This window comes from Melanostigma gelatinosum (assembly GCF_949748355.1).
Source record: "Melanostigma gelatinosum genome assembly, chromosome: 15".
Classification (NCBI taxonomy): Eukaryota; Metazoa; Chordata; class Actinopteri; order Perciformes; family Zoarcidae; genus Melanostigma; species Melanostigma gelatinosum.
Genome location: NC_136648.1, coordinates 8,574,009 through 8,599,096, shown reverse-complemented (window position 1 = coordinate 8,599,096; position 25,088 = coordinate 8,574,009). Strand labels below are relative to the sequence as shown.

At 41.0% G+C, this 25,088-nt stretch overlaps 4 protein-coding genes across 6 annotated transcripts; 1 reads left to right on the top strand and 3 right to left on the bottom strand.

Annotated features, from left to right (window-relative positions):
- Window positions 1-1,570: 1,570 nt before the first annotated feature.
- dcaf8 (DDB1 and CUL4 associated factor 8) lies at window positions 1,571-8,522 on the top strand. Its single transcript, XM_079284488.1, has 13 exons — window positions 1,571-1,804; window positions 2,273-2,346; window positions 2,456-2,551; window positions 2,780-3,420; window positions 3,589-3,729; window positions 3,953-4,047; window positions 4,273-4,383; window positions 4,540-4,670; window positions 5,258-5,365; window positions 5,518-5,648; window positions 5,940-6,059; window positions 6,185-6,301; window positions 6,684-8,522. The coding sequence occupies exons 2-13, from the start codon at window positions 2,310-2,312 to the stop codon at window positions 6,789-6,791; spliced, it is 1,836 nt and encodes a 611-aa protein (XP_079140614.1). The 5' UTR covers window positions 1,571-1,804; window positions 2,273-2,309; the 3' UTR covers window positions 6,792-8,522.
- Window positions 8,523-9,220: 698 nt separating this feature from the next.
- Window positions 9,221-17,675, bottom strand: ndc1 (NDC1 transmembrane nucleoporin). 2 transcript variants are annotated; one of them, XM_079285553.1, is made up of 18 exons: window positions 17,550-17,675; window positions 16,081-16,201; window positions 15,893-15,994; window positions 15,057-15,231; window positions 14,838-14,973; window positions 14,478-14,586; window positions 14,250-14,301; window positions 13,941-14,073; window positions 13,392-13,484; window positions 13,224-13,305; window positions 12,898-13,059; window positions 12,557-12,817; window positions 12,132-12,244; window positions 11,581-11,631; window positions 10,914-10,977; window positions 10,712-10,812; window positions 10,217-10,377; window positions 9,221-10,111 (listed from the first exon to the last, which is right to left on the bottom strand). In XM_079285553.1, the coding sequence occupies exons 1-18, from the start codon at window positions 17,586-17,588 to the stop codon at window positions 10,048-10,050; spliced, it is 2,019 nt and encodes a 672-aa protein (XP_079141679.1). In that variant the 5' UTR covers window positions 17,589-17,675; the 3' UTR covers window positions 9,221-10,047. The 2 variants fall into 2 exon arrangements, with proteins under 2 accessions (XP_079141679.1, XP_079141680.1); XM_079285554.1 differs by lacking the exon at window positions 11,581-11,631.
- Window positions 17,676-18,054: 379 nt separating this feature from the next.
- On the bottom strand, window positions 18,055-18,810 carry LOC306789776 (uncharacterized protein; the record flags this gene model as incomplete). The annotated part of the gene is made up of 1 exon (XM_079285847.1): window positions 18,055-18,810. One exon carries the CDS (start codon window positions 18,808-18,810, stop codon window positions 18,055-18,057), a length of 756 nt encoding a protein of 251 aa, XP_079141973.1.
- A 1,514-nt stretch (window positions 18,811-20,324) lies between these two features.
- Window positions 20,325-24,810, bottom strand: yipf1 (Yip1 domain family, member 1). 2 transcript variants are annotated; one of them, XM_079284696.1, is made up of 10 exons: window positions 24,755-24,810; window positions 24,201-24,309; window positions 23,818-23,975; window positions 23,640-23,720; window positions 23,454-23,541; window positions 23,148-23,264; window positions 22,866-23,032; window positions 22,008-22,190; window positions 21,298-21,404; window positions 20,325-21,018 (listed from the first exon to the last, which is right to left on the bottom strand). In XM_079284696.1, the coding sequence occupies exons 2-9, from the start codon at window positions 24,232-24,234 to the stop codon at window positions 21,318-21,320; spliced, it is 915 nt and encodes a 304-aa protein (XP_079140822.1). In that variant the 5' UTR covers window positions 24,235-24,309; window positions 24,755-24,810; the 3' UTR covers window positions 20,325-21,018; window positions 21,298-21,317. The 2 variants fall into 2 exon arrangements, with proteins under 2 accessions (XP_079140822.1, XP_079140821.1); XM_079284695.1 differs by lacking the exon at window positions 24,755-24,810 and adding an exon at window positions 24,602-24,735.
- Between the last annotated feature and the right edge of the window lie 278 nt (window positions 24,811-25,088).

Genomic DNA, 25,088 nt, shown 5'->3' with positions numbered 1-25,088 from the left:
TAGACATGACAGACGGTGTTTAATCAACGCAGATTGTTTCCAAGTTTGATATTCATGCAAATGTGAACCAGATTTCAAGGTTACAATGTGCATGTCTTGATACAGTTTTTTAACTTCATGTACGAAGCTCCTCCAGCTCTTGGCAGCAATTAAAACATTTCACATTGTAATGTTGGTTTCATTTTATCTATGTGGCTCAAACTAATTCTTATTTCAATAATTTCTGAATGCTTGTTCTCCAAAAATGGCCATGTTCCAAAAAAAATAGGAAATGTATAGTAATATAAAAAAGATAAAATCATCAAATCAGTTGACAAGCTTGATAAATGACTTGATCAGCAGATTATTAAAATTGTTGGCAGATTGTGTTTTGTTGCTCGACTAACTGGTTAAAAGACTAAAGACTTCTGCACTTATTCTATTACTCACATATTTTTATTCTGAAAAACTATGTGTACATATTAATCCTTTCCCCTCACAGTCTCCCACTCTCAGCTGACATTCCATGTGGATTATAAACAGCTTCAGGTGACTATGAGTTCTATGTGGTGTGTAGCTTGTGTTTCTATAAATTAGACAGTAAAGAATCAAGGGATCTAACAGGGACATGGAGAAGGAAATCCTCCTTGCATGGGATTTATAGACCACTGTCATTCAGCCCATGACATAAACAAAGGAAGGAAGCTGGGGGATCCCATCTTGTTTTACACTGAGTGCCAGATGTTTCCTCAGACAATGAGCAAGCTCATGAATTTGTACTTGTATACGAGTAAGCTAAGCAGGAAAACGTGCTCTCTTTATTACTTAAATACAAAAATAATCACTAAAATACAATTGAAATACCCTCGATGTACTGTCTGTCAGATAAGATCCCTAAAAGTAAATTGAGGTCAGTATTTAAAGCGACTCTAATCAACATTTTTTTCCAAAAAATAAATTAAATGATTAATGTGGTTGCTTGTGATGAAATATTACAAATAAAAAAAGACTGCTTACCTTTCCATGGCAACTTTATAAGGTATAATATGGCAATGCCTGGTTTACAGCCAAAGTGGCTAAATACATTTATAAAGCAGGTTTAAGACAAGGCCATTGTATTGCTTAATCACACTGTCCTGTCTTGAAGGTCGAGTTACTTTGAAGAACATCATTATTAAGTGTTGTGCAAATATTTTCTCATATTCCTAAATCTATGTAGACCTACACTATTGCTCAGAGAATGTGAAGAAGTCCCCAGGGGCCGCTGAGCCATAGTCAAGAAAAATAAATGAAGCAAATAATTCATGAAGAAAATTAATTCTAAAGTGATGAATTAATGGACAGTTAAATTACATTAGTCACTTAAAATCCACACTTGATACATATAACGTTAAACAATGGTGATCTATATTATTTATTATTAATCATAATAACATAATTATTGTTATTATAACTATTAGCAGTAGTAGTAGTAGTAATCATATTATCGTTATTATTATTTTGCGCGTCTCGTCTGTAAACTTCCGGAAGAAAAACAACGAAGCGAGCACGACACCGGAAATGGAGCCCCAAAAAAGAAACTGAACCGTCAAAACATAAACAGAGCAGTCAACCTTGTGCGAACGCAGTTAGCTCGCTTTATAGACTGTCTTTTACAAAAAAGCTTTTTGCACGCATTCCGAATGTCGTGTATTTACGGTCAAACAACTCCTAGCCGAGGCACTTAAGTTAGCTCAATTGCTAAGTAGTCAGGTGGAGAAAATAAATCTGCAATAAAGATCAGGACCAAACTAAGAAGTACGCCTCGTCGGGCCTTCGAGTAGAGGTAACGCAAGCTATGCTAGTTAGCCACTACACGCAATGCTATCTGCTTGTTCGCTTTATGACCAGCCGTTTGGTTGTTCAGCAGGAATATTTAGTTTAAATATCGGTTAGCCCACCGCAGGCTAGTTAGCATTAGCTCACGTTGACAACAGTGTCGGGTAGTCGAGCACTGCAGAGGACAATGCACTGTTAAGCATCACAAAGCAAAATACGGCATTAGTTGGGCCTGTGAGCCCGCTACCAAGCGAGTAAGTTTGTTTGTGTTGCGGGAGAGGCAGTAAAATTTGCCTGGCTGCTAGTGTGGAAAGGTACATTGTGCCTCGCGGCCAACAGTGCTGCGTCGATAGTTGACAACAGTTGAGCGAGTGCAAGCAATGGTGTCGTACTGATGCACATACGTTTTCTGTTGTTTTGATTTGAGCCCTTGTTATTTTTGCTGAATAAATAACCTACACGTTTCTGTTCAAAGGTTTTCCCTCAGGTCGACGCAGGACAACGGATACATAATGTCTGAGGCTGACGGGAAATCCACTGCGCTTAACGGTAAATGGATCAGTGCAAGAAAATAACTGACTAGTTATACTGGACCATAACTGTGCGAGTGGTCATGCTCAACATACAGTTAATCAGAGGACATGTTTGGTTTTACCAGGTGGCTCTGAAGAAAAAGAACCAGAAGAAGATCAACACAAGGAGACAGATGCCTCTGGAAGCAAAGAGGGACAAACACAGTCTTCTTCTCAAGATGGTAACGACATTCTTTTCTTAAGAATCGTATGCTGATACCTTTGATATGGTGGAAACAATGCTACAATATGTATTTTAATTCATGTTCATATTTAAAAGGATATATCTTTACTGCGTTGAACCAGTGCTACAGTTTACAGTAGTAGTTGTACACCTTTTTGTTGGATCTCCCAGTGAGACAGCAATGTCTAAACATCCTCCATGGCTCTGGCTTACCTTACTTCTGTAGCTCCCAAAGACACAGGAGAGGCATCTGGAGACAAGCCAATGTCCGATGTGGATGGAGAGATTGGGGGAAACAGAGAAGGAGAGGAGGAGGAAGACACAGACAGCATGGATGGCAGCGGCCTTTACTCCCTGACGGAGGACGGTGAAAGAGAGAGTGAGGGAGGCAGACGGGAGAGGGCCAAGGATAAAGATGGTGGGAAAAGGGCCGCCAGAAAGAGGAATAGACCTGGCGGCGGCACCAATCACTCCACCAGCTCAGACGAGGATGACGACGAGGACGACGAACAGAAAGATGATGATGACGAAGACGACGATGACGCTATGGAGGCCTGGCTGGGAGCAGAGCTCTGTGACCTGCGTGGCCCGATATGGCGGGCGATACCCTCGCTGCGCTTGAGGGAGATCGGCAGGGACTCGCACCAGTTTGTGAGGCGTGTGTGTGGAGCCCGTGGCCTCGTGCAGAGGCTGGAGCTCCAGGGCCGACTGGAGAGGCACACGGGCTGCGTCAACACGTTGCACTTCAACCCCTCGGGCACACGCCTGGCTTCGGGCAGCGACGACCTGCGAGTGGTGATCTGGGACTGGGCTGTCCGCCGTGCTGAGCTGGAGTTTGACAGTGGCCACAAGAGCAATGTCTTTCAGGTAAGGGAAAACAAAGAATCCTTGATTTAACAATGAGGGTTAGTGATTACTTCATGTTTATCTCGAGTAAATGATAGACACAGATTGAAGTGACTGAGTGAGTGGCTAATCAAAGTGACTATTTTGGTCAGAGACTTCTTCTTTTCTCCCTGCCCTTGATCTACATAGGCAAAGTTCCTGCCTCACAGTGGAGACTCCACCTTGGCCATGTGTGCTCGAGACGGTCAGATCCGAGTGGCCGAGCTCTCTGCCACACAGCGCTGCAAGAACACCAAACGGGTCGCACAGCACAAAGGGGCGGCACACAAGGTGAGCGTCTGTGTACTGTATGTGTGACTGGAAGTGTTGAACCGACTATAATTTGGTGGTCAACGGTTACTGTAACCTCACAAATCTCAGGATGAGGATCATCTGCTAATTATGACAATTTCCCACGAATGTCTAATTGGATAAGTAAGCTGCACCGTGGCTGGTTTGCGGAGGTATGCAATCGCTATGTGGTAATTCTAGTTTCTACTTGTTTTTGTTCCAGCTGGCCCTTGAGCCCGATTCCCCCTGCTCCTTTCTGTCCGCTGGAGAGGATGCCGTGGTGTTTGGTATTGACCTGCGTCTGGACCGTCCTGCCAAGTGAGTGTTACTATTATTAAAGTTTACCAAGTTCAAATTCAGTCACCTCTGGCCGTTTGTATTGTTGTTGTTCTTTCGTTCAGTGTTGGTGGACATCCACTTTTTCATGCATTCCTCTTTGCCAGTTTTCCTGTGTTTGCCATAAGCCGTGATTATTAACATGCCCCCTTTCCAGAGATGGTAATCCTGTTTTTCTGTCTCCTTTTTTAAAAATTTGTGTGGCAGTAAACTGGTGGTTGTAAAGGAAGGAGATAAAAAAGTGGGGCTGTACACCATCTTTGTCAACCCAGCAAAGACGCACCAGTTTGCTGTGGGCGGTAGAGACCAGTATGTGAGGTATGAAGCTCAGGTTGTGGTGCTAATGCTGATTATTTCACTATTAATGCAAAATGGCATCCAATGGAAATAGTACAGTAATATTTGAAATTGTTGCTTACTGTCTCTCAGATGTTACTTCTGAATTCCTTTTTCTCTTCTCCTCGCCCTCTTTAGGATCTATGACCAGAGGAAGATCAATGAGAATGAAAACAATGGTGTGCTGAAGAAGTTTTGTCCTTCACATCTGGTATCCAGTGAGTCCAAAACCAACATAACCTGCCTCGTGTACAGTCACGATGGCACAGGTAAAAACAACTTGCACGATGAAAACATTGAAAGAAAAATAAGTTTAAAGTACTAAAAACATGACATTTAGATTTCCCTATCATGAGCACAGCGGAGATAAAGACATGTAACAGCTTGCATGCAGTGTGTATGGAAATAACTGAATACCTCATAGCATGATTTAATTTCCTTGCAATCTCCTGTTTCACATTTATCTTTGAATTCATTTAGATTTTCTAATTTCTCCTTCTGTTGTGAACATCTTTTAGAAATATTGAAAGTTCTGAATCCTGCAGGCTTGTTTCAATGTCTTAAAGCGCCCAAACTTTTGCCCTTGTTGGCCTTCGTGATGCAACCACAATGCAATATCAGCATTCTAAAAAGCATGCGTGTGCTTTGCAGAACACCAGTCAGGTCAGCTTTAGAGCCAATTATAGGAATTTACTTGGGTCCAACAAAAATCTATTTTTCTGAGATCCAACATTTAGCTGACCTTGTCAAAATATCTCAAAAAAAGTTCAGACCATGTTCTGCCTTGATGGCATTAAAGGGAATTAACAAAAGACTGTTTGAACTGTCTCTTTTTCTTTTCTTTTTTTGTCTGCAGAGCTCCTGGTCAGTTACAATGATGAGGACATCTACCTGTTTGACTCCAACCACAGTGATGGGGCAGACTATCGCAGGAGATACAAAGGACACCGCAATAATGCAACAGGTGTTCTATTTCATTCCCAACAATTTATTTCAAAATGTAATCGATTGAGTCCTTTTTTCTTAAAGTATACAGCAGGACTGCAGAGAGATTGTGGCTGTCACACAGACGAACACTGTATCATCCTCCCTCATCTTCACCTCTCTCTCACACAGTGAAGGGGGTGAACTTCTACGGGCCGCGCAGTGAGTTTGTGGTCAGCGGCAGTGACTGCGGACACATCTACCTGTGGGACAAGTACTCTGCTCGCATCGTCCAATTTATGGAGGGAGACCGGGGAGGAGTGGTGAGTCAAAGAGAGGGGGGATGACATATCTTTTTGTTGGGTTCAAAGATGACTTAGGATAGGCTGTAAAAAAACAACTATTGATTATTAGTGCTTCTGTAATCTCTTTGTCTTAGTGTTCGTTACTCCGTGTCTGTATTCCGTTCCAAATTTTATTTTGATAAAACACACTTGCACTGACTGTGGTTGTGGTGCTTTTTGCTCTTGAGACATCTGTCTTAACAATATTCTTTTTAAAACTTCGTCCATCTTCATTTTGTTAATCTTTTTCTCTACCCTCAACAACTACAGGTGAACTGTTTGGAGCCACATCCCAATCTTCCAGGTATGGCCACCAGTGGGCTGGACCACGACATCAAACTGTGGGCCCCCACGGCTGAAAGCCCCACAGGACTCAAGGGTCTAAAAGAGGTATTCTATTCTGCTCCATTATCTCCGCCAGGAGGCTCATGGGATTGGGGGGGGGGGGGGTTCGTCTGTTGTGGGTTGCATGCTCCTCTTCGCCAAATTCACACTTGTTTGTCGTGTTTGTTAAGGTGATGAAGAAAAACAAGCGGGAGCGCGATGAAGACAGTGTGCGCCACGGTGACCAGTACGACACCCAGCTGCTGTGGTTCCTGATGAGACACATGAGGAACAGACGGCCTCAGAGGGTGAGCTCTCGAACTCTCCAACAAACCTGCATTTGTTAATTATGTTTTTGGGTGTGGAGTTGAAAAGAAGTGAGCATCTAACAAAAAAAAAAAAATATATATATATATATCTCCTATTGGTTACATAAGGGACATTTAGGATCCAGAGTTTGTCTAAAGGTAAAGATATTTTCGCCTCTGCTTTGATTCTTCTTTTTTTAATCTGGGTTTTGCGAGTCTCCCAGTTTTATGGAAAGGTAATACTACATTGCTGGAGTGCCCCTTAAAAAGTATGTAGGATGCAGTTAGTATTACTGGTAATTTAGCACTAAAAATGTTATTTCAGCCCAAAAGAGTCTCATTCTAACTTCTCTGTGTCCTCCTCTTCTGTGTGTTGATGCAGGCCCGCCGTGAGGGTGCAGACACAGACACAGATGAGTCCTGGAGCTCTCCAGATTCCTCTGATGAAGAGGAAGGAGGTCCAGACCATGTCCAGTGCATGTCCTCCTGAGCAACACACACACACACACACAAACATTTATTGCCCTTGAATTGAGGCACATAGGCAAACTATTGACACACTGGCACACTCAAACACTGAGCCACAGACTTGTTTTCTTTTTACACACACACAAAGTCACAGATACAAACACACTAATTAAACATACTTTTGAAGCAGAGTGACGGAGCCTAACGCCTGGTTTTCCATCAGTTGTGAGTGTGCAAATGACGACTACAGACCGCATACACACTTCCAGAATCCTGATTTTTGAGAATTGTACAAAGAGGTTTAGTGAGCGCTTGCATCCCTATAAACCACTCGGAGGGCCCCTGCTTGTGCATACATTATCTATATGCTCTGTCTAGCCCCAGAACAATGTACTGTGTGTGTGTTTAAGGCAACAAGCACCTCCTCTGTAGGCACCCTGTAGGAAGCTGTACATCACCAGCACCCCCCCCCCCCCCCTCTCTCTCTTAGTGACACACCTCTTGCTCTTGAGCGCTCTGTGCGGATGAGGTTCAGCAGGGATCAAGGGCTTAGAATCATACCATCAACCCATCCCCTAAATGTGACTTCCTTTAAGATCTGAACTGGTCTTACTAAATCCCTACATGCTGCATCACCCGACATGCTTCTCCCTCCCCCTCACTACTGAGTGCACTTTGAATCAGGGACGCTTTAGTTTGAGACACGGACAAAATGTGCACTGAGTGTGTGACTTGAGGGGGGAAGAGCTGTTGTAACCTTCATTGGAGACCCCACAGTGGAGTTTAGTTTATTCTTCTGAATTATTTTTTTTTTTCTGAGTGGGGAGATATTTTGCACTAAAATGTTATTTTTTGACTGAGGAAGAAGTTTCTTTTGCTTCCACCAGCCTTTGCTCCCCCTCTTCTTCCCCTGACTCTCCATCTTTGACAGGAAATCTTGGATGGTGTTCAGCATGTGCATAGGATAATGATTGCTGTGGGTGAATTTAATCATCTTAAAGAGCCAGAACCAACCTTGATCAAATCCCAATTTAAACAATTGCTTGTGTGCTAATTGAGATTGGAGTAATAACCACGTGGTTCCTGAAAATGCCTCTGCGACGCCAACGGTCTCAAATCAACAGCTGAATGACGTCTTTCAAACAAACATTTGAACACCATGACAACTCAAAGGGGTGGGGTCAATATGCTTGCCAGTAATTTGTTGTGTGAGAGCGATAAAGTCCAGCTTTTCTCATTTTCTATGAGAACTCTTGTTAGTTGAATTTATATGTACATATATAAATATATATTAAAACTGTAAAAACAAAATCAACTTTAGAAACTGCTGTTTGACTTCAAAAAAGAGAAAAAATGTCAAAACATTTGATTGGTATTGATGCAGAGGTTTATATTCTATATGAGGACAAAGTACTTTTAAAATCCAGAGAAAAAGAGTTGACTTGAGGCACCATTTTTCTTCAGTTTTTCCTTTTTGTGAATGACATCCTTCTGTTATGAGCAGAACAGCTGACGAGTATTAAAGTTAAGATTCTCTTGTTCAAGAAAATAAAATAAAGAGTTGACTTTCTAGATTCTCATCCATCATTTGAGACAGTTAAATCCAGATTTTCCCACTGGCTATTTTTGGCATCTTGTATACATAAGGCGTTGAACAATTTTTTTGTCCACTGCCTAATATTGCATTCTACCAGTTAAGTTGGAAATGTGTACGATTCGTGCAATAAACAAAGACAGTGCTCTTGATGTTGTCATTTCACAGTGTGATTCTGTGTTGTATTCTTGTAACATACTGCATTAATGATTTTGATTGATTCATAAGTGGCTCCTATTCTTTATCTGTGCAGACTTTTGTCACCAGTTTAGCAGAATTCCAGACACATTCACAAACTTTGCAGTTTGTGACGGCTCACACTAATAGTGATAATTCAAGTTGATATTCTTTGCCAATATTTGTTAGTGATTTCATACTGCAATTGAGAACAGATTTAAAAAACTAAAATCAAAGTATCTAAATTGACTTACGCCCCAAAAATGCTGGAACCTACATTTCCCATAATGCAACTTAGTAGCGTCCTTAAAGCTCATGTGCGATACAACTACAGTATACAAATTTGACCATCTCAGGACCACCGTTAGGACTTTTCTGTCAGACTGATTGTTGCGACGTCTCTCCAGTATAACTTCCGTAAATAAACACATCTTTGCTTTACAATTAATTTGGTCTGTAAGACATCGTGTAAAACATATGCAACAAATCCCAAAAAATTGTATGGCAGGACTTTTTTGGAAAAAAACAGGTGTAAACAATAAATGAATGACTGGTTAGTTTAATTTATAAACTTCTGGTACTGTGCATGCTGGCTCACTGGGACATTTGAATAAACATGGGACACCTTCTTCCTCCTAGCTGTTTCCAACCAGGGACTCCTGAAGTAACTCTGGTGACAAGAGCAAGCTTTAGTTCAGTCAATTATTTATTATTTATTCAACAGGTCTCCGAGTGAGAATTTAAACTCGATACTTGTTGGCAGATTCCCCACACTTGTTGCCAGTCACACCTAGATCTCCATCAGACATGAAAGAGCCTTATTTCACATCAACAGAAACCGACAAACACAAATAGTTGACATGTACAAACAGCGGCGTCTGATCTGTAAATCTGACTGGTGTATTTTCTAGTTGGAGAACCTGAACTGATGTGCATAGATTACAGTAAACTAGTTCTTCCGGCTGGTGTTTAGAACAAAACCAGTTGTAAAACAAAATATATATTTCCAGAACACATTTCAGACACCTGTGAAACTAAAGAGAACACAGCATCTTTCTCATCACTCTGACCTCTCATACTATCCATCTCACTCATAAGACAAAAAAAGACAAAAGATCATGTACATAATTTAGAACCGATGCAGCGCAACTAGCCCTTTACAACTCATCACAATTCATGAAAGCCAAATATGATCACCTGATATGGCTTCCTTGTAATACAAGTAAAGCAAATGTCTTTTGGAATGAGTTGCTTATCTGTACAGTGAGCTAGTTTCAATCTCTCAAACACAGGAGGAAACCACTTCCATCTGTTTGAGTGTCAGTTGGGCAGGAAGCCCTCGCGTCGGAGACGTGATCTAGCCTATGCGATACAATCCGCAATGACACAGTGCAGGCATAAATATTAAAAGAGGCACTACCATGGGCTTTCACTTGTTGCCTCAATTATGCTAATGTGCATAGGCGCACACACATCACAATAAGAATCTGACAGCACAACAGTTGTGTTATTCCTTGTACTCCAGAAACTGCTGCAATCTCTTCCGGTGCTCTGCAGACATCTTAACAGCACTGAGGATTAAAAAAAACACGTATTAAAATTTTTTTTTAAAAGAATATACCCATGATTATTATCTTTAGGATTTGAATTAAGTCAATTTTAATGACGGGCCTTACTTTAAGTGATTTCCAAAAGTGGTTGTTATCCTGTAGATGGCAGTCTTGAGAGTGGCCCTGAGAGCAAAGCGCAGTGTTTTGTGAGCGGAGTCTCCCATGCTGCTGGCCGACCTGACGGGCTTACTGGAGGCATGAGGCAGCTTGAAGTGTCGATCTACTACCTGAAAACAAGGACAGGAAACAACTGCCGTCAGTGGGTGAAGTGATCTCGCGTCTGCGTCGCCATGTACAGCATCTGTACAATTCTCCGCTTCTCGTCTTTTACATGCAAAAACACTTCAGAGCAGTTCAGTATCACTTGAGTGAATGTCAATCAATACAAATGTCGACAACTGAGTGTTGCACAGATACAGAGAAACTCTCTTATCTGGCTGAGCCACCACAGTTTACACCATGTGGATAAAGGAAAGATGTTTTATCATGATTTAGATGAACTCGCCCCTCTACAACACAGCTGGGCCCTCAGGGTGGCTGCAGTAAACCATTACAGCTTACCTCTTGTAAGACCAGCATGCAACCGAGAATGCTGGGTAATGTAGTCTGTACAACACCAAACTGGTCTTCTGAGAAGGAGGCTTGAACAAGGTAAGACAGCCCTGGAGGAGGATATTAGAGGAGATAGTAATGTACATGTTGCATCATCAAGGACAGGTCGCATCTGTATCAAATGAAAATCAAGACCAACATCTCTTCCCACCTTCTAAAGCCCAGATGTGAGCCTGGCTGTCTGCAAACAGAGCTTGACTGGAAGCTTCTGGAAGCTGTAAGAGACAATGTTAGCTTGTACGAGCTTTCTGCTGAGCAGACAAATGCATCTTTACAGCAGACTGATGAATCAGGAAGTTGTTGGATTGGACCGGTTTGAATGAGACTACATCACAACATGCATGTGTGATCGACGAAAGATACGTGAACCTCAGGAAGTGATGCAGACTAACCAAGCTAGTTTCTACAAATAGGAAATAGTGCAACGCAAGCACAACATCTGGTGGTGGTAAACTCATCAGTACCTCACTCTCCTGATATAAGGACATGATTTCTCAACATTTAATGGTACAAACAACACAGTTTTTATAGTACCGTACTCAAGTGACCTGCAAGACAAGTAGGTTACACAACTCCTTCAAACAAGCTTTTAAAGTAATTAGTAACATTGTATCGTAACAGCGAGGGGAATGGAAAAGAGCTACATTAGTAATGTGTGCACAACTGAGCCCAGAGAACCAGGAGGTAAATTAGTGATACTTGGAGGGTGAGGTTGTTGGGTTTAGTAAAACTAAATGAAGATCTACGGTGTCAGATGAGAGCATGCAGGGAGCCCCAGTGTCTAAAGAAGACAGCATGCACATGCCACACAGCCTTACCTTGTTAAACAAATACATTATCAGCACGCGTTTGGCCAAGAAATGTTTAACCTGAATGGGACAATTAAGTATAAAGTTGTTTTGCTTTCAAAACTACACAACAAAATGTAACACACATGTAGAAATAATGGCCTTATAGACTTAACAGAGTGCTGAACAACGATGACAAAGATGGACGAACACTCCACCAGAACAAAGGCAGATAATGTGACCGTTACATTGTAACGCAGAGGTAATCCTCAGTAACCAGGCTACAAGGAGGTTCTTAATGGTTCTTAATCAAGTTGACACTCTTATCTTATTGCTCTGCCAGCACAGACGGGATTGGCTTTGTTCATTTTCAAACATGTGCACTTGTTAGCCAATCACTGCATAAAGCAGAGATGAGTGTCGGATTGTTTGGAAAGTTAAAAAAAATAAAACAACAAGACAAGACGAACCCCTCTTGTATGGCAACTATTGTTAGCCCAATGTTAATAAATGTTAAGTATGAAAAGCCTTTAGTCAATGCGGTATAAACACATTCGTATGGCCATTGTTTATTGAAGTACCTGTTCTTTTCTGTTCTGGAGGAACTGAGCCAGGCGACTTGGTTTGGACGGCTCCTGCTTGGGACTGGGAACTGAGGCAGGTGATGCCGGGGGACTACCATTGACCTGAGAATCTGCACAGAGAGACGCCAAGTAAATAAGTGGGAACAACCAAAAAATAGCTCATATCTACTAATCAACCATCTGCTACTAAACGTATGCAATGATACCCTGACCTATAAGTCGACGTCATGCCATACCAGACGTTACAAAACCTCTGTTCAGTCATTTGAGGTGAATAAATACAAAAAAAGTACAAAATACACCTCAAAACTGACTCAACATTAGTATCAGAGCTATAAAGAAACCGATCAAACGAGGTTAAACTTATAATTTACTGGATAAAATTGGACCTTTAAGTGTGTTTGATTTGAGCCTCCTCTCACCTGTGGGGGTGGACCAGAGCTTTGGGGCTCTCCTCATGATGTGTGGGCTTTGCACTGTGCCAAACCCTGGTGAGAATTGGTCCATAGGAGCAGTGAGCCGGCGCAGGGCGGGAGAAGCAAAGGGGCTGTCCAGGTCAGGAGTGAATGGTGCCGTCAGAGGGCTCTGTGGGGCGCCGACAATGGAGCCTGCGAAGACGGAGGCGGGAGTCTTCATCAGTAAAGTGGGCCTCGGGCTCATCAGATCTCCTGGGCACGAGGTTACTTTAAGAAAGGAAGAAGTGAAATGATGAAGGGAACTGGGCATAAATAATGACATGTTATTATGTTTTAAAACAACATACTTGATGTCTCAGACGAGGTCTTCCTGTCACTCCCAGTAGACAGAGATTTGGCCCTGCCATTGGTTGCTACAGTGTCATGGTAGGCTACGAGTCTCTGGGTAAGATCAGCCAGCAGAGACAGACACTCCTGAGTGATGGCGTTCCAGTTGTAAGGATGGCCACCTGGGAAAGACGAGAATGGAAAGATAAATACTTTTTGATTTTGTTGTAAGCTAATTATGTATAAATACAATGTGATCATGCAGAGTGTAATTTTTGTTTTGCAAATAGTCAATCAGTAACCGCTCAAGCAAGGACCACTTGTCTGTGTAGACAACAAGACAGACCTGGCTGACTCAGACTGAAGACCTCACAGCGTCTTGATGGGGAGTGTTGAGACAGCAGAGCCAAGTCCTGCAGAGCTAGGAACTACAATTTGGGAAAAGACAAGTTACAAGAACCATATGTGGTTAGCAGCAAGCACAAAGAAGAGGAAAATCATGCATGTTATCTACCTTCAATATCATTGGTTGCTTGTCCGTTAGAACTTTAGGAAGACACTGATGGGCGTCCTCGGTAAAAGATGACTGCACAGGAAAACTGTAGACCTGCAGATAACAGGAAATACATTAGATGACATTATCTTAGAAGGCCCACTCCTCAAGTGTACATTTAATCGAACATGTGAGATGAGCTCTGGTGCTTTTCAGATACTTGAGAACTCAAAGCAATGACAACATTGCCCCCTAGTGTCTCTAAATAATTAAGAAGCAAACAAGTCGTCTCTGCAACACAACACTGTACTTTTAAGCCAATTACAGTCACAAACTGGCAATAAAATGCAATTGTCTGCTGGTCACCACAGCCAGCTGGCACTGGGGGTAATCTTTAGCCCTCGGATGTGCTCAGGTCTGGTAAATTAAATGTTGAGCGACAGAAAAACAGAACTTATTACAAGATAAGAGAAACAGAGAGGGAAATATGTAGAAACAGCAGCAATGTGAGACCTTTGTTTTTCAATAATAGGGATTTTTATACATTTTGTCTGTTATTGATTGACATACCTCAGTGACAAATATCCTAAAAAGCAGCAGTGTGACGTGCCACGTGAAGAGAAGGAAGCTGGCACTGATCCACTGGTGGTAGAGCAGGGAGAGGTCCAGCAGTCCAGCTACGCTGTCCAGAGGGTGGACAGAGCTGGAGATCACAGACATGAATCGATGAATACATGCATGCAGGCCAGGAAGCAGCACAGTGTGCCTGCAAGTCATTTTGTTTTTACAGATTATAAAGCCAGTTGAGGCAATTTGTGAGATTGGGTTATTCAAATAAAATTGACTTGATATATTTTTTAAAACATAATCCTTACTGACCTGTTCAAATGAAGATTCAGTGTTTTACAAATCCATGCTTTTGGAATATATCCTGTTAATAATAAAATGAAATATGTTGTCTATCATCTCGAACAACTTTGTGCGGCAAACAACAACAATAAATAAAAGACTTTTTGGGAGAAGATCATGGAAGTTTTAACTCTTACAGCAGTTTGTTCTAAGAGCTCTGTGTTATTGAAGTTTCCTTTGTAGCCAGAGATCACTTACCCAAAAAGAAATACACAACAATGTAGTTCCTGACAGAGTAAAGTGCTTGAGCGGCGCTGCACTTCACCACCAAAGGTAGGGATCCTTTAAAGCGAAGGTATTTGTATTGCTGGGGGAAAATAACAGTGGGTTAACGTCAACGCTCATCATCCACCATTTAAAAGATGCCAGTTATTTTATTATTCTTAAGTTTGGGCGAGCCTGTGTAACTGGAGAGAACAGGGCTTACAACACTGTGAGTGCGCATGTTGATCGAAAATAGACACCGATTCTAAATGAAAACAAATGGCAGTCTTTGAGCCCGGTGTGTCTTCAACGACCACTGATGTATTTTTTGATTGAGTGATTACAACCCCATACCTGAACAGTGTGAAAAGAGACGTAGTTCATGTTGTAGATCACGCCAAGCAGACTGTGAGAGAACCCAACAAAGGCTCCAGCCAGCAGAAGGAAGAGGTGATATTCATTCAGACACATCTGAGGGGAACCGTCAGTGCTGAAAAACAAAATTGAGGAAATTAGACTGAGGATGAAGCATGGAAGTCTCGACGTGATGAGTTGGAAGCGACAGCTGCTCACCCATCACCCTGTGTGCAAGGATAGCCGATCGTCTCGTATCTGCCCCCGATAGTGACAGCGCAACACCAGGCCACGATTATTCCCATGATGCAGTGGGCCAGGGAGTTGACAAACTGACGAGGGTGGAGCAGCTGACCCAACAGGGCGATTTTTGAGCATGCAATCGTTGGGATGACTGAAGAGAAACAGAAAGAAATTACCAGTTACAACCAAAGGCTAGCATATGTGCCAAGGTGTACAAACAATTTGCAATGTCAGCATCATATTGACTGATTTGGCAAAGATTATACTATGGGTAAATAGTGCTAATATGTAATGATTCATTAAAAGACAGATTTGTAACGATAAAATACAAAATATACAAAAATTGCTTGTTGCCACCATTTAATGAGAGGAATCCAAACACTTTCTTCTTGCTGTTGAACGTGTAGCTAAGGCTAGAATGTTGACTGTACCCTTATGCTTCAGTGTGTCCTCTCAGGGAAAGCACAGGAAGCTTTATTCATCTTTGAGTCTTGAGGATAGCTCGAGCTATTCAAAATAAATCCTGCGGTGCATAAGGTGTATGAGCTGGTGCCAGACGTGTATCGCCAGCATTTTAGGTCCTTAGGTCTGTGAGATTTGATTTGAGCAGTTAAAAAATGTTCTTCCACATCGTATTGCGACATACACCAAACATAATGTGATGCATCATCACACACATAAATAAACTTTGATGATAAGCTGATGTAATGCATCTTTGCTCTGATAAACTGAACATCTACTAAACCAGAGACTGGAGGACCTTGTCAATCAAGGAAACGCTTAATATACATTTGCAGTGATCTGCCACCTACCTGTATAATACTCCAGGTTCAGGAACCCCACCATGATGATCACTCCGCACAGCAGGATCAATGAGAAGATGGCACTTGCACACGATAAGAAGGACAGGCATTCTGCAATGAAGAAACAGTCCACAGTGAGATTCACACAACTTCAGATTGATGACGAGTCAAATCTCACAATGAACGCGGTGACTGACCGGATATTGTCTGGATGGGGTGGAGCAGACTGAACCTGCTGAGGATTACAAAAACCACTGTGATGGGTAGCAACAACAGGACAGCCCAAGCAATACTGGCCACCGCTCTCCAGCAAATCACCTGAAAAGAGCAGTCAGTCATTATTAAATCCATAAATCTTTAACCCATCTTTACAGAGCAGTGGCTAAACAGACAACGTATTCTGCTCCTTAGTTATCAATATGTTATAGAAAGGTACAATCGGCGATTCCAAAAGGCTCTCTCGATTTGTTTTGCAGACTTTTGATCTCTTTTCTCTTTAAAACCCTGTTCCAACATTGCCTACTCCCAAGATCTGAGATGTAAACCTGGGTGATATGAAACGCAGTAACAGTTTAATCTGTAAGAAGTTGAAACAACATTCCACCATGAGGAAAAAAATATATTTGAGTTGAAAGATCCTGTTTCTGAAAATGCAAACAAACAAAAAAAGGACCCAGATTGTATGTAATGTTTATCCAGTAAGTGCATTTTATATCCAGTTTAAAACTTAAGTGATGGGCAGCTTTATTTATTTTCTGACATTTAACAGGCTAAACGATTACTTGACTAATCAAGAAAATACTAGGCAGAGTGTCCTAATAAAAGTAATCTTGATCTGCAGCCCCGGGTGGTTTTGTTGTATCCTCTTTATTATCTGTTCTCTTTTAAATTACTTCTTAAAACACATTTTTACATATTGGCTTATACGTGATATTGTCGCTTTACTGCTTTATTTTACTGAATTATTTTGATAAATGTGTTCGTTTATTTTTATCGTATCGATTAGTTTCATCTATTGGAGTGTTTTATCAGGGTTTAACTCTTAACTTAGTTTGTCTTGCTTTGTTGGGCCTCACTGTTGAGCTTTCTGTTGTATTGCTTTGTAAATTCTGTTTTTAAAAGGTGCTATATAAATAAAGTTATTATTGTCCTGAGGTAGAAACTATAGAGCATCTGCATTTTTGTGACATATCTTACATGTTTGAAAGGCAACCAGACTTGGGTATTATGAAAACGCACTCAGAATTGTTCAATTGTATTAAGATGGGTAACTCGTAAAAGTGGACTAACAGACACACAGATGTCTATACTTGATTTGGCTCATTTCTTTCCAAAAAACTCACCATTATGTCAAAAGATTAGTGGGGGAAAAGCTGTATAAGTGAAGTGCAGGTCTTATACAGCTAACATTAGCGTAATCTGCTCTTGATAATCCTTTCTATTTTTTCCTTGCTCCGGTTTTTTCGTGTATAACGCGAGTATAATTGTGCAAAACAGTTGCATCCATCGTGTGCTTTAACTTGTTTTTGAATTTCTCTGAAAGATATAACGTTATATTAGCTACGCTACCGACCAGCATAAACAGACAGGCTACTTTAAGTTAGCACGCTAGCACCCTCAACACGTCTTCTCTTTCATGAAAGAAGAATTACGTTTAAAGACTCACCTTGCGGACAAACCAGCAACTTTGCTCTGTAGAAAACATGTTGTTTGGCTAGATCGAGAGCCAAACAACGACAACAATCTCTTCGGCTCTCCTGCTGTCAAACTATTTTCCACCGTTTCCCATATCGCGCCACATGCATTCAAAGGACCCTTGAAGGACCCCGATAAAAAAAGTTGTCCGTGTTCCTGCCTGTTGGCTGTATCACATCAACCCGAATTTAGTTTAATGAACTTATTTAACACCAACAAAAATATGTATAAATGTCAGTCAGGCAGTTGCGCGCTTGATTAAACGGAATAAGCTCACAAACAATAGCTTTGAAAAGCTGTTTCAGTTAAATGTTGATCTATAAAGTTAGGTTTAGTTACACAAATACTGAAATAACTACATTATCACAGAATCAAATTACACAAGGCACCAAAAATTCATAAATAACATTAATTAAAAAGTATCTCAGCTTTACTTTCTCAATACAGTGTGAGTGAATATCAGTCAATGAGTCGAGTCAATTCTTTATTCCTTTTGTTTCATCATGCATGAAAGCTTTCTTGTCATGATGAAAGCCATTCCCACAGGTCGGAAAACTGTGTTTATCCAAAACTGTTTCATCATTGTCCCGAGAGAATGACTTGGTCTCAAAAGCATTGGCGGGAAGCTTTTGGGATGAACTGACGGACATCTCTGTTTGAACTGCTTTGTGGTAGAATGGTTTCTGCACAGGTTTCTGGGCAATTGCAGGGAGGGCAAGCTGCTCCCTTTGGACCTTCTTGTCTTCCCACAACTTCAGCAAGCGGCGTTGATTATTTGTCATATCCTTGAGATTTTGCTGCAATGATTGCACTTGATCCTCCAGAAGTGTTTTAGAGGTGACTGTATTGGCCAACTGTGAAGTCAAATCATCAATGGTCAGACTCAGTTTCACAGTCTTCTCCACCAGGGAACTGCACTCACAGTCCTTTTCATGCAAGTCATTGATTATGTCATTTGTGGTCTTTCCATTGAACTTAGGGCTGCTCTCAAGTCCAATCTCAGTACGAAGAGCCTTCACTTGTTTCCTCAGCTCCTTGTTGTCCATAGTCAAGCTCTTCAGTTTCTGTTTCACAGCATCAGTTGAACGTATCCTCGACTCATACTGTCTGAGTTTCTCTCTGAGAACACTTTCTCTGTGCATGGCATCGTCTCTTTCCTTTCTGCATTTCTCCAAAAGTTTCAATGTCTCAAATTTGGACACTTTCTCACCTTTGCCATTTGAAGTGGCCATCCTGTGGCAAGATAATAAATGTTTTTACTCACAAGTTAATCAAATAGTCCTTGAGCATTATGTCGGTAAATCCACCTCTCAAGCAGCTTCATCTATGCCAAGAGCGAGGCAGGTGACATTCCTCCAACAGGGTTATCCGTTTGACAGGCAGCTCCTGTGTAACACAAAGCTGGGGCTAGAATGACCATTAATTAGGGCGCCACCATCCATGTGACACAGTTTCAAGTGACACAATTCTTTTTTTTCTCTCCCTATTTTGTTAAATAATCTGAGAACTTGTCCTTGTGAATTAATGCTTACATGAAACACAGACTTAGAGGTGTCCTGTGTGTAAGGTGCTGACCACACGCTGCATGCCTGTAGAAACAGGCTTTACATACATAAGTGACATTTTCCACTGCAGGTGATCAGTGCATCCAAACAGTGACACAGTAGATTCTATCAGTATGCGCAACCACACGACAGTTAAGATGGATGAGTTGGAATCCCTCCCGTAAATATTTAAAAGGTCCAACTGTTGAAATGTACTGGCAGCCTTTAATGCTCTAGGAGCTGGAAAAAAAATGTCACGTTGCCTACACGTGTGGGTGATTTAAGGTTGTCCAACCTAAAACCTTTGAGTTTACTGGAAGAAAGAGGTGAACAAAAATAGTTTACTGCCATCTTAAGCATTTATATGATGTAATTATCCAGTCACTTCATTCTGAATCAGGAAAATGTAAGAAATGAAACGCACACTGCAGGAATAAGATTTAGTCAGTTTGTTTTAAAATTGATTTGAATTGCAGTTGGTGTTTAGCTTAGTTTTTCCTTGTTTTAAACTTGGAAAATATGTCGACAAAATGACTTGTTTGAAGGAAGAGTTAGACATTTTGGGAAACAGACTTGTCTACTTTCCTGCTGAGAGGGTTGATTTCACTCTCATATCTGTCAATTAAATATAGGCCTAAGGCTCCAGCTAAAAGCCAGTTGATTTAGCTGAACATAAAGACTGGAAACAGGGGGAAACTGCTAGCATTGCTCTGTCTGAGGGTAACAAAATACACTTTACAGCACCTCTAATGGCAAAAACACACCAGAGCAGTGGTGAAGTGTGGCCAAAGCAGAGCTGCCACGTGATGTCTTTGGAAAGCTGTGGTGGCTTAACAATTTGGAGATGGTTTAACTTTTAGCAGCAAAGTGCAGCCAGAGAATAATGTCAGCCAACCAGAAGACAGAGTCCTGTGACTCCTGCGACATGTTAACCTCGTTTACAAAGAACGTCTTCCTGTCTGATACGTATAAACACGCCTCACGGCTGTAGAAGAATTGAATTATTGTCGCGAGCCGCACTTAGACATTGTAACACATTGATGATAACAAGCATATTTTCCTAAATGTGGAATTATTCCTTTAATGTGTAAAGACAGTGTGCGACTTCATGGTTTCATTTGTGCTTGAACATAGGCACCGGGTGGACTGCAAACCATTGTCACAACACCTTTATTATCAATGGTTTCATAAATAAAGTTGGGTGCCACAAAGTCCATTTTTTATTTTCTTCCAATGAAACACTCATTGAGAACGGACATTTTAAAATTCATAAATCTGATCAACTACAGTTTGTAAAATGTAGAAACAAACCAAACAAAAAAACTGTTGCACAAATTGTAAATACCGTGGACATTTAGAATGAGTCTTTGGCATTAGTTGTGGGCACTTGCGGTTAAATCAGTTAGAGGAAAATACAACTACTCTATTCGTACACAATAAGTCCAACCCTTAAAAATCTTAACAAGACCTATAATTGTTGTGCTGTTGATACGGAATATTTTTTACATAAAGTATACCGACATGTTCCCATTAACTGAATATAAAATAAAATGCATACACAAAATGCCTTCGACGCGACCAACATTACTACACAGACCGGTTGTCTAAATATTTCAACATAAGAACAATAAAGCAGAAAGCTACCATACTACAAGAGATCTCATGTGCTGTGTAACACCGTACCCCATTTATCTTGAAGGAAATGCAGAACCCATCCCATTAGAAATAGCATACTTGGTGCCAGTGTTCATTTTCAACGGTCATGCGGTTGTACCGAGCATGCACACTGGGTTTTAAGGTCTTGAGCCAGAATGTCCGAGTGAAGGTGAAATCCAGACGGCCCATGACTTCATCAACACAGCAACCCAATTCTCTCTGATAAGGCAACCGGAGAACCTGCAATAAAAAATAAATAAATAAATAATAACACTTGCTTAAGGAAGAAGAAATCGTGTAAAAGAAGTCTGGTGTTAGATGCTCTGTTCTAGCAGGTGAAGAAAAAAAAAAAAACACACGCTCGAACTAAAGCCCCTAAAATAGGCCAATGCAACAATGTAGAGCTGCTACAAATAAATGCAAATTCAAAGGGAAAGTACAGGGTGGAGGAATATGACTTGTGTCGGGTTAGTAGTGTATTTGTACAACGGGATCGCGGCCCGGGTCACTATTGGTTACCTTTAGTAAAAGAAAGGCTTTCATGTCGGAGAGGGCGCTTCGGTCACATTTGTTGCAGCAGAAATGTCAGCTGGTACGGCTTGTTCTGGTTTACTGAAGAAATAGGCCTAAAAAAACCCAAAAAAACCAAGGAAAGGAGAGTAAAACAACCCGGCAAAGAAACAATTACAGTAAGTGTGACGAGAGAATACAGCATTCTTGCCATCATCCATTCATCTTGATCAACCTTCAGACCATCAGGCTTACTTTGTAGACTAATTACATTTAATGCGACCAGACATACGACACCTCTGTGCACCTGACAGGAAAGCACAAACGGGCCGTTCTCACACCAGTTAGCCAATGCAGTCACAGTTTCCGATGAAGAGCGTCTCCACAGAGGGAGTTAACTTGACACGATCAGGTATAGTCATTTCCCAGAAACCCACATGGAGTCTGTGTAGTGTCGGTGACTGACATAGACTAGTTGGGTCAAAGCTTGCGTGCTACTGAGATCATTGAGGACAAATGAGAGTGGCTGAATGATTGTTGTTATCTACACCAACATGGACAGGCAGCTAGAATCAACTGGATTAATAAAGATGTAGTTTCCCAAAAGCAGGATGACGAATGTTGTATCGTATTTCTTCAAACAGATTTAGTTTCCATTAAATCTGTAATGAACCCGAACAGTAAAGTTACGTAAAAGCAACATCATGGAGCACAATTACCTTACAGCCGACAGCAAGCAGGACGTTGAGCACAACAATGGCCGACATGATTGCTATGATAATTTTTGGGTGGTCATCCTTCACTGCAGGCCAGAAAGTCATCACCAGAACTGAGCCAGAGAGGCAGAGAGCCACCACGATGGTGCACCACTTCAGCCATTCATATGGGAGAATCCATAGGACCTTATGGAGCAAACGACAGTGCATTATATAATGTGTGGCTCATTTAAAGATAATTATTAGACACAATGAATGCTCAAAATGTTTCATGGATACAAGGGAAATAAGTATGAATCAATTGTCAACATTTGTAATGAACGGTAACAATGTTTTGTATGAGGCTACATGCCATCATTAAATACAGGGTACTAACATCAATGTAAATGGTACATTCTACATTGAATCACATGCTGTGTGCGAAAGATATTAAAAGATACAACTATTACATTTTACAGAGGTGAATGTTATAACCACATTGTAGATGAGTCTGGTGATATTCTATATATTATTTGTTATCAACAAATCCAATGAGAAGTAAAACTCCAACAATTAACTGATCCTACTATTGTCTGTGTACCCAATCCCACACACACACACCTTCCTGCTGTCATGAAATATTCATTACTGCACCAAATGTGCATTAATCAACAATTGAAAATATTCCTCAGAAAATGCACTGTTTGCTAAAAGCTACAGTGTTCAACTGGTTTACAGAATTACTGAGCCTTTTAAAAAAATGAAGCTAGAATTCTGTTGCCCATCTTTGTTCATTTTACGTCTTTAATTGGAACCGGTGGGCTTGGGGCTGAGTGCCAGTCACAGAAACTGACATTCTGAAATGAAAATTGTAGGTCTTACCACTGCTGGTATGTAAATCGCAAGGGAATATCCATACACACAGACGATCTCCATGAAGGAGTACGACACCAAGTTCATGATCTTGTTGTTTCTCCAGAGCAGGAAACCCCACAGGGCAAGGGGCACAAACCAAGCATAGCTGAAGATCGCTGTTGCAGCTATCGTCACTAGAAAACACAGCAGAATAAAAAAAACAAGAGTTATTTAAGCAAAACGTACAGTCTCCTCTTACATTCAACCTGCACAAGTGAGCCATAAATATCAAAGAATAACAGCACGTACCTTTTTGAAACTCTGGGGTGTACTTGTAGTTTGGTTTGCCTAAGTGCACCAGAAAGTTGGATATGTTTCCACTGATGGCGATAGCAAACACAAGGGTGGTGCAAATCCAGAATGGTCCTGAAAGCACACATAAAGACATTTGAACTTCAGTTTGTGCGCCCATTTGGTTTCTTTAAACAGCATTCGCTACAAATATTACAAAATGTAAGCGACAGAACAGGGACACAACTGTCTTTTTTTTCACAACCAGAACAAGTTGGACAACCTGTTATTAGGACACGCGTGTTAAACGGTTTGTGTGCGTACCATATAGATCAGGATTTCTACGAAGGTAGAGATGAATGAAATTCTTTCCAGGCCATGGCAGCATTGATCCAATGATTCTTTCCTTCACCTGAAAGAAATGTTAATAACCATTACATGTGTTAAGGTAACAAGACAAAATGTAACAACATTTAAAAGTCATTAAAATAAGATGTAAATATATATTACGTGATGGGTCTCAACGTCAAAAAATCTTTGATAGTACTCAAATGTCCAGAAGGGGACACTTTTCTGTTGCCCAGAGAGAAGCTTCAATTGGGAAAAAACATGGAGAAAAGCTAAATTAATCATCGACATTTAATTGCCAACGGAAATGCGTGAAAGAAAGTGCCAGTGTTGTGCAGACCTCTGTCTTGTCATCACTGGCCAGTGGGTCCTCGTCTTCACCATCAGGAGAGAAAGCAGCCGCTCTTCTCTGCTTCTCGGGTTTGATTTCATCATCTTCAATACTAATGGTGGTTGCATCTCTGTTGGCTTCCAACAGATTGCCAGCTTCTTCAAATTCTAAATTCCATAGGGTGGATAAATGGAGAACGTTAATCCAAAATGTGGACAGATTACGGGTGAACTATGATTTATATTCTACCAATAAGTGCAGCACAGGGAGAGTAATGAGAGATGTGTGTGTTTACAGATGCCACACAGACTGGGAAAGAGCAAACTGAAGCTAAACATCAATGTAGCAGTTTAATTCCTTAATCAAACAAAGAGATTGTGGAGGACATTTACCTTGAAATTGGAATGGGTCATTTGTCGACGCCATTTACACAGATTCACTGTCCGTGGGTCGCCTCACAGTAACGTATGGGCGAGTTAATGACAACTTACTTTGGGAAAGCTATGGAGGAGAGAAAATAACATTTTAAACTCCTAGGCCTGATTATTCCCTCAGCGTATGTTTTTGAATGAATAGGTAGTAAACTAAAATCAATACAGGAATAAAAGTTAGCTCAAGTTAGCAAAGCCCTTACTTGACAGCTCATCAACAACTAACATTAGCTTAGCTATCTAATGGTACATTAGCTCACGTTAGCTAACTGTCGAACGTGACTTTACGACTCCGAGTCGCATTTGCATTTTAAAATCAGTGCACAGCTTTTGTTATTTTTTTGAAGACAATGCATGCTTACCAAATAATATACCAAAACCCTAAAGAATCCTTTCACTTCCGTCAGGTTGGAATCAGAGGTTGGAACAGGATATACCAGCCAGAGCCGTTTAAAGAGAGTCACGTCATCTCCGTTCATTCCAATGGACCATCATTTGTTTAAAGCAATAGTTACCGGAAGTTAGCAGAGTTGTGCACGAGCAAGTGTTCTTCTTCTTCGTCGTCGTCGTCTTCTTCTTCTTCTTCTTCTGGTGTTACTGCGGTTGGCATCCAGCTCATTGGTGCATTACCGCCACCTTCTGCTCCGGAGTGTGGATCAGACCACAGACTTTTAATTTATTCCTCAAAACAACAACAACACATACCACGTTGATCTATATTCAATATATTACATATTTATATTTCTTCCAAATCATATCATAGGCTTTTTCTAAGTCAAAAAACCCTGTAATGTCCTGGGCCTTTCTTAGTTAACTCAGATAGAGAAGAGGATATAGAAATATTTAATG

Bases quoted from the DNA above. Each gene is read 5' to 3' on its own strand.
- ndc1 (XM_079285553.1), bottom strand. From the start codon at position 17,588: ATGTTTTCTACAGAGCAAAGTTGCTGGTTTGTCCGCAAG. The intron at 16,202-17,549 runs GTGAGTCTTTAA...TGCTCTTTTCAG, and splicing joins GTTGCTGGTTTGTCCGCAAG to GTGATTTGCTGGAGAGCGGT. The intron at 12,245-12,556 runs GTGAGAGGAGGC...CTCTCTGTGCAG, and splicing joins GCTCTGGTCCACCCCCACAG to ATTCTCAGGTCAATGGTAGT.
- yipf1 (XM_079284696.1), bottom strand. From the start codon at position 24,234: ATGGCGTCGACAAATGACCCATTCCAATTTCAAG. The intron at 23,542-23,639 runs GTAATATATATT...CATTTCTTTCAG, and splicing joins TTGACGTTGAGACCCATCAC to GTGAAGGAAAGAATCATTGG. The intron at 22,191-22,865 runs GTAAGACCTACA...TTGCTCCATAAG, and splicing joins CGATTTACATACCAGCAGTG to GTCCTATGGATTCTCCCATA.
- dcaf8 (XM_079284488.1), top strand. From the start codon at position 2,310: ATGTCTGAGGCTGACGGGAAATCCACTGCGCTTAACG. The intron at 3,730-3,952 runs GTGAGCGTCTGT...TTTTTGTTCCAG, and splicing joins ACAAAGGGGCGGCACACAAG to CTGGCCCTTGAGCCCGATTC. The intron at 4,384-4,539 runs GTATGAAGCTCA...CGCCCTCTTTAG, and splicing joins GGTAGAGACCAGTATGTGAG to GATCTATGACCAGAGGAAGA.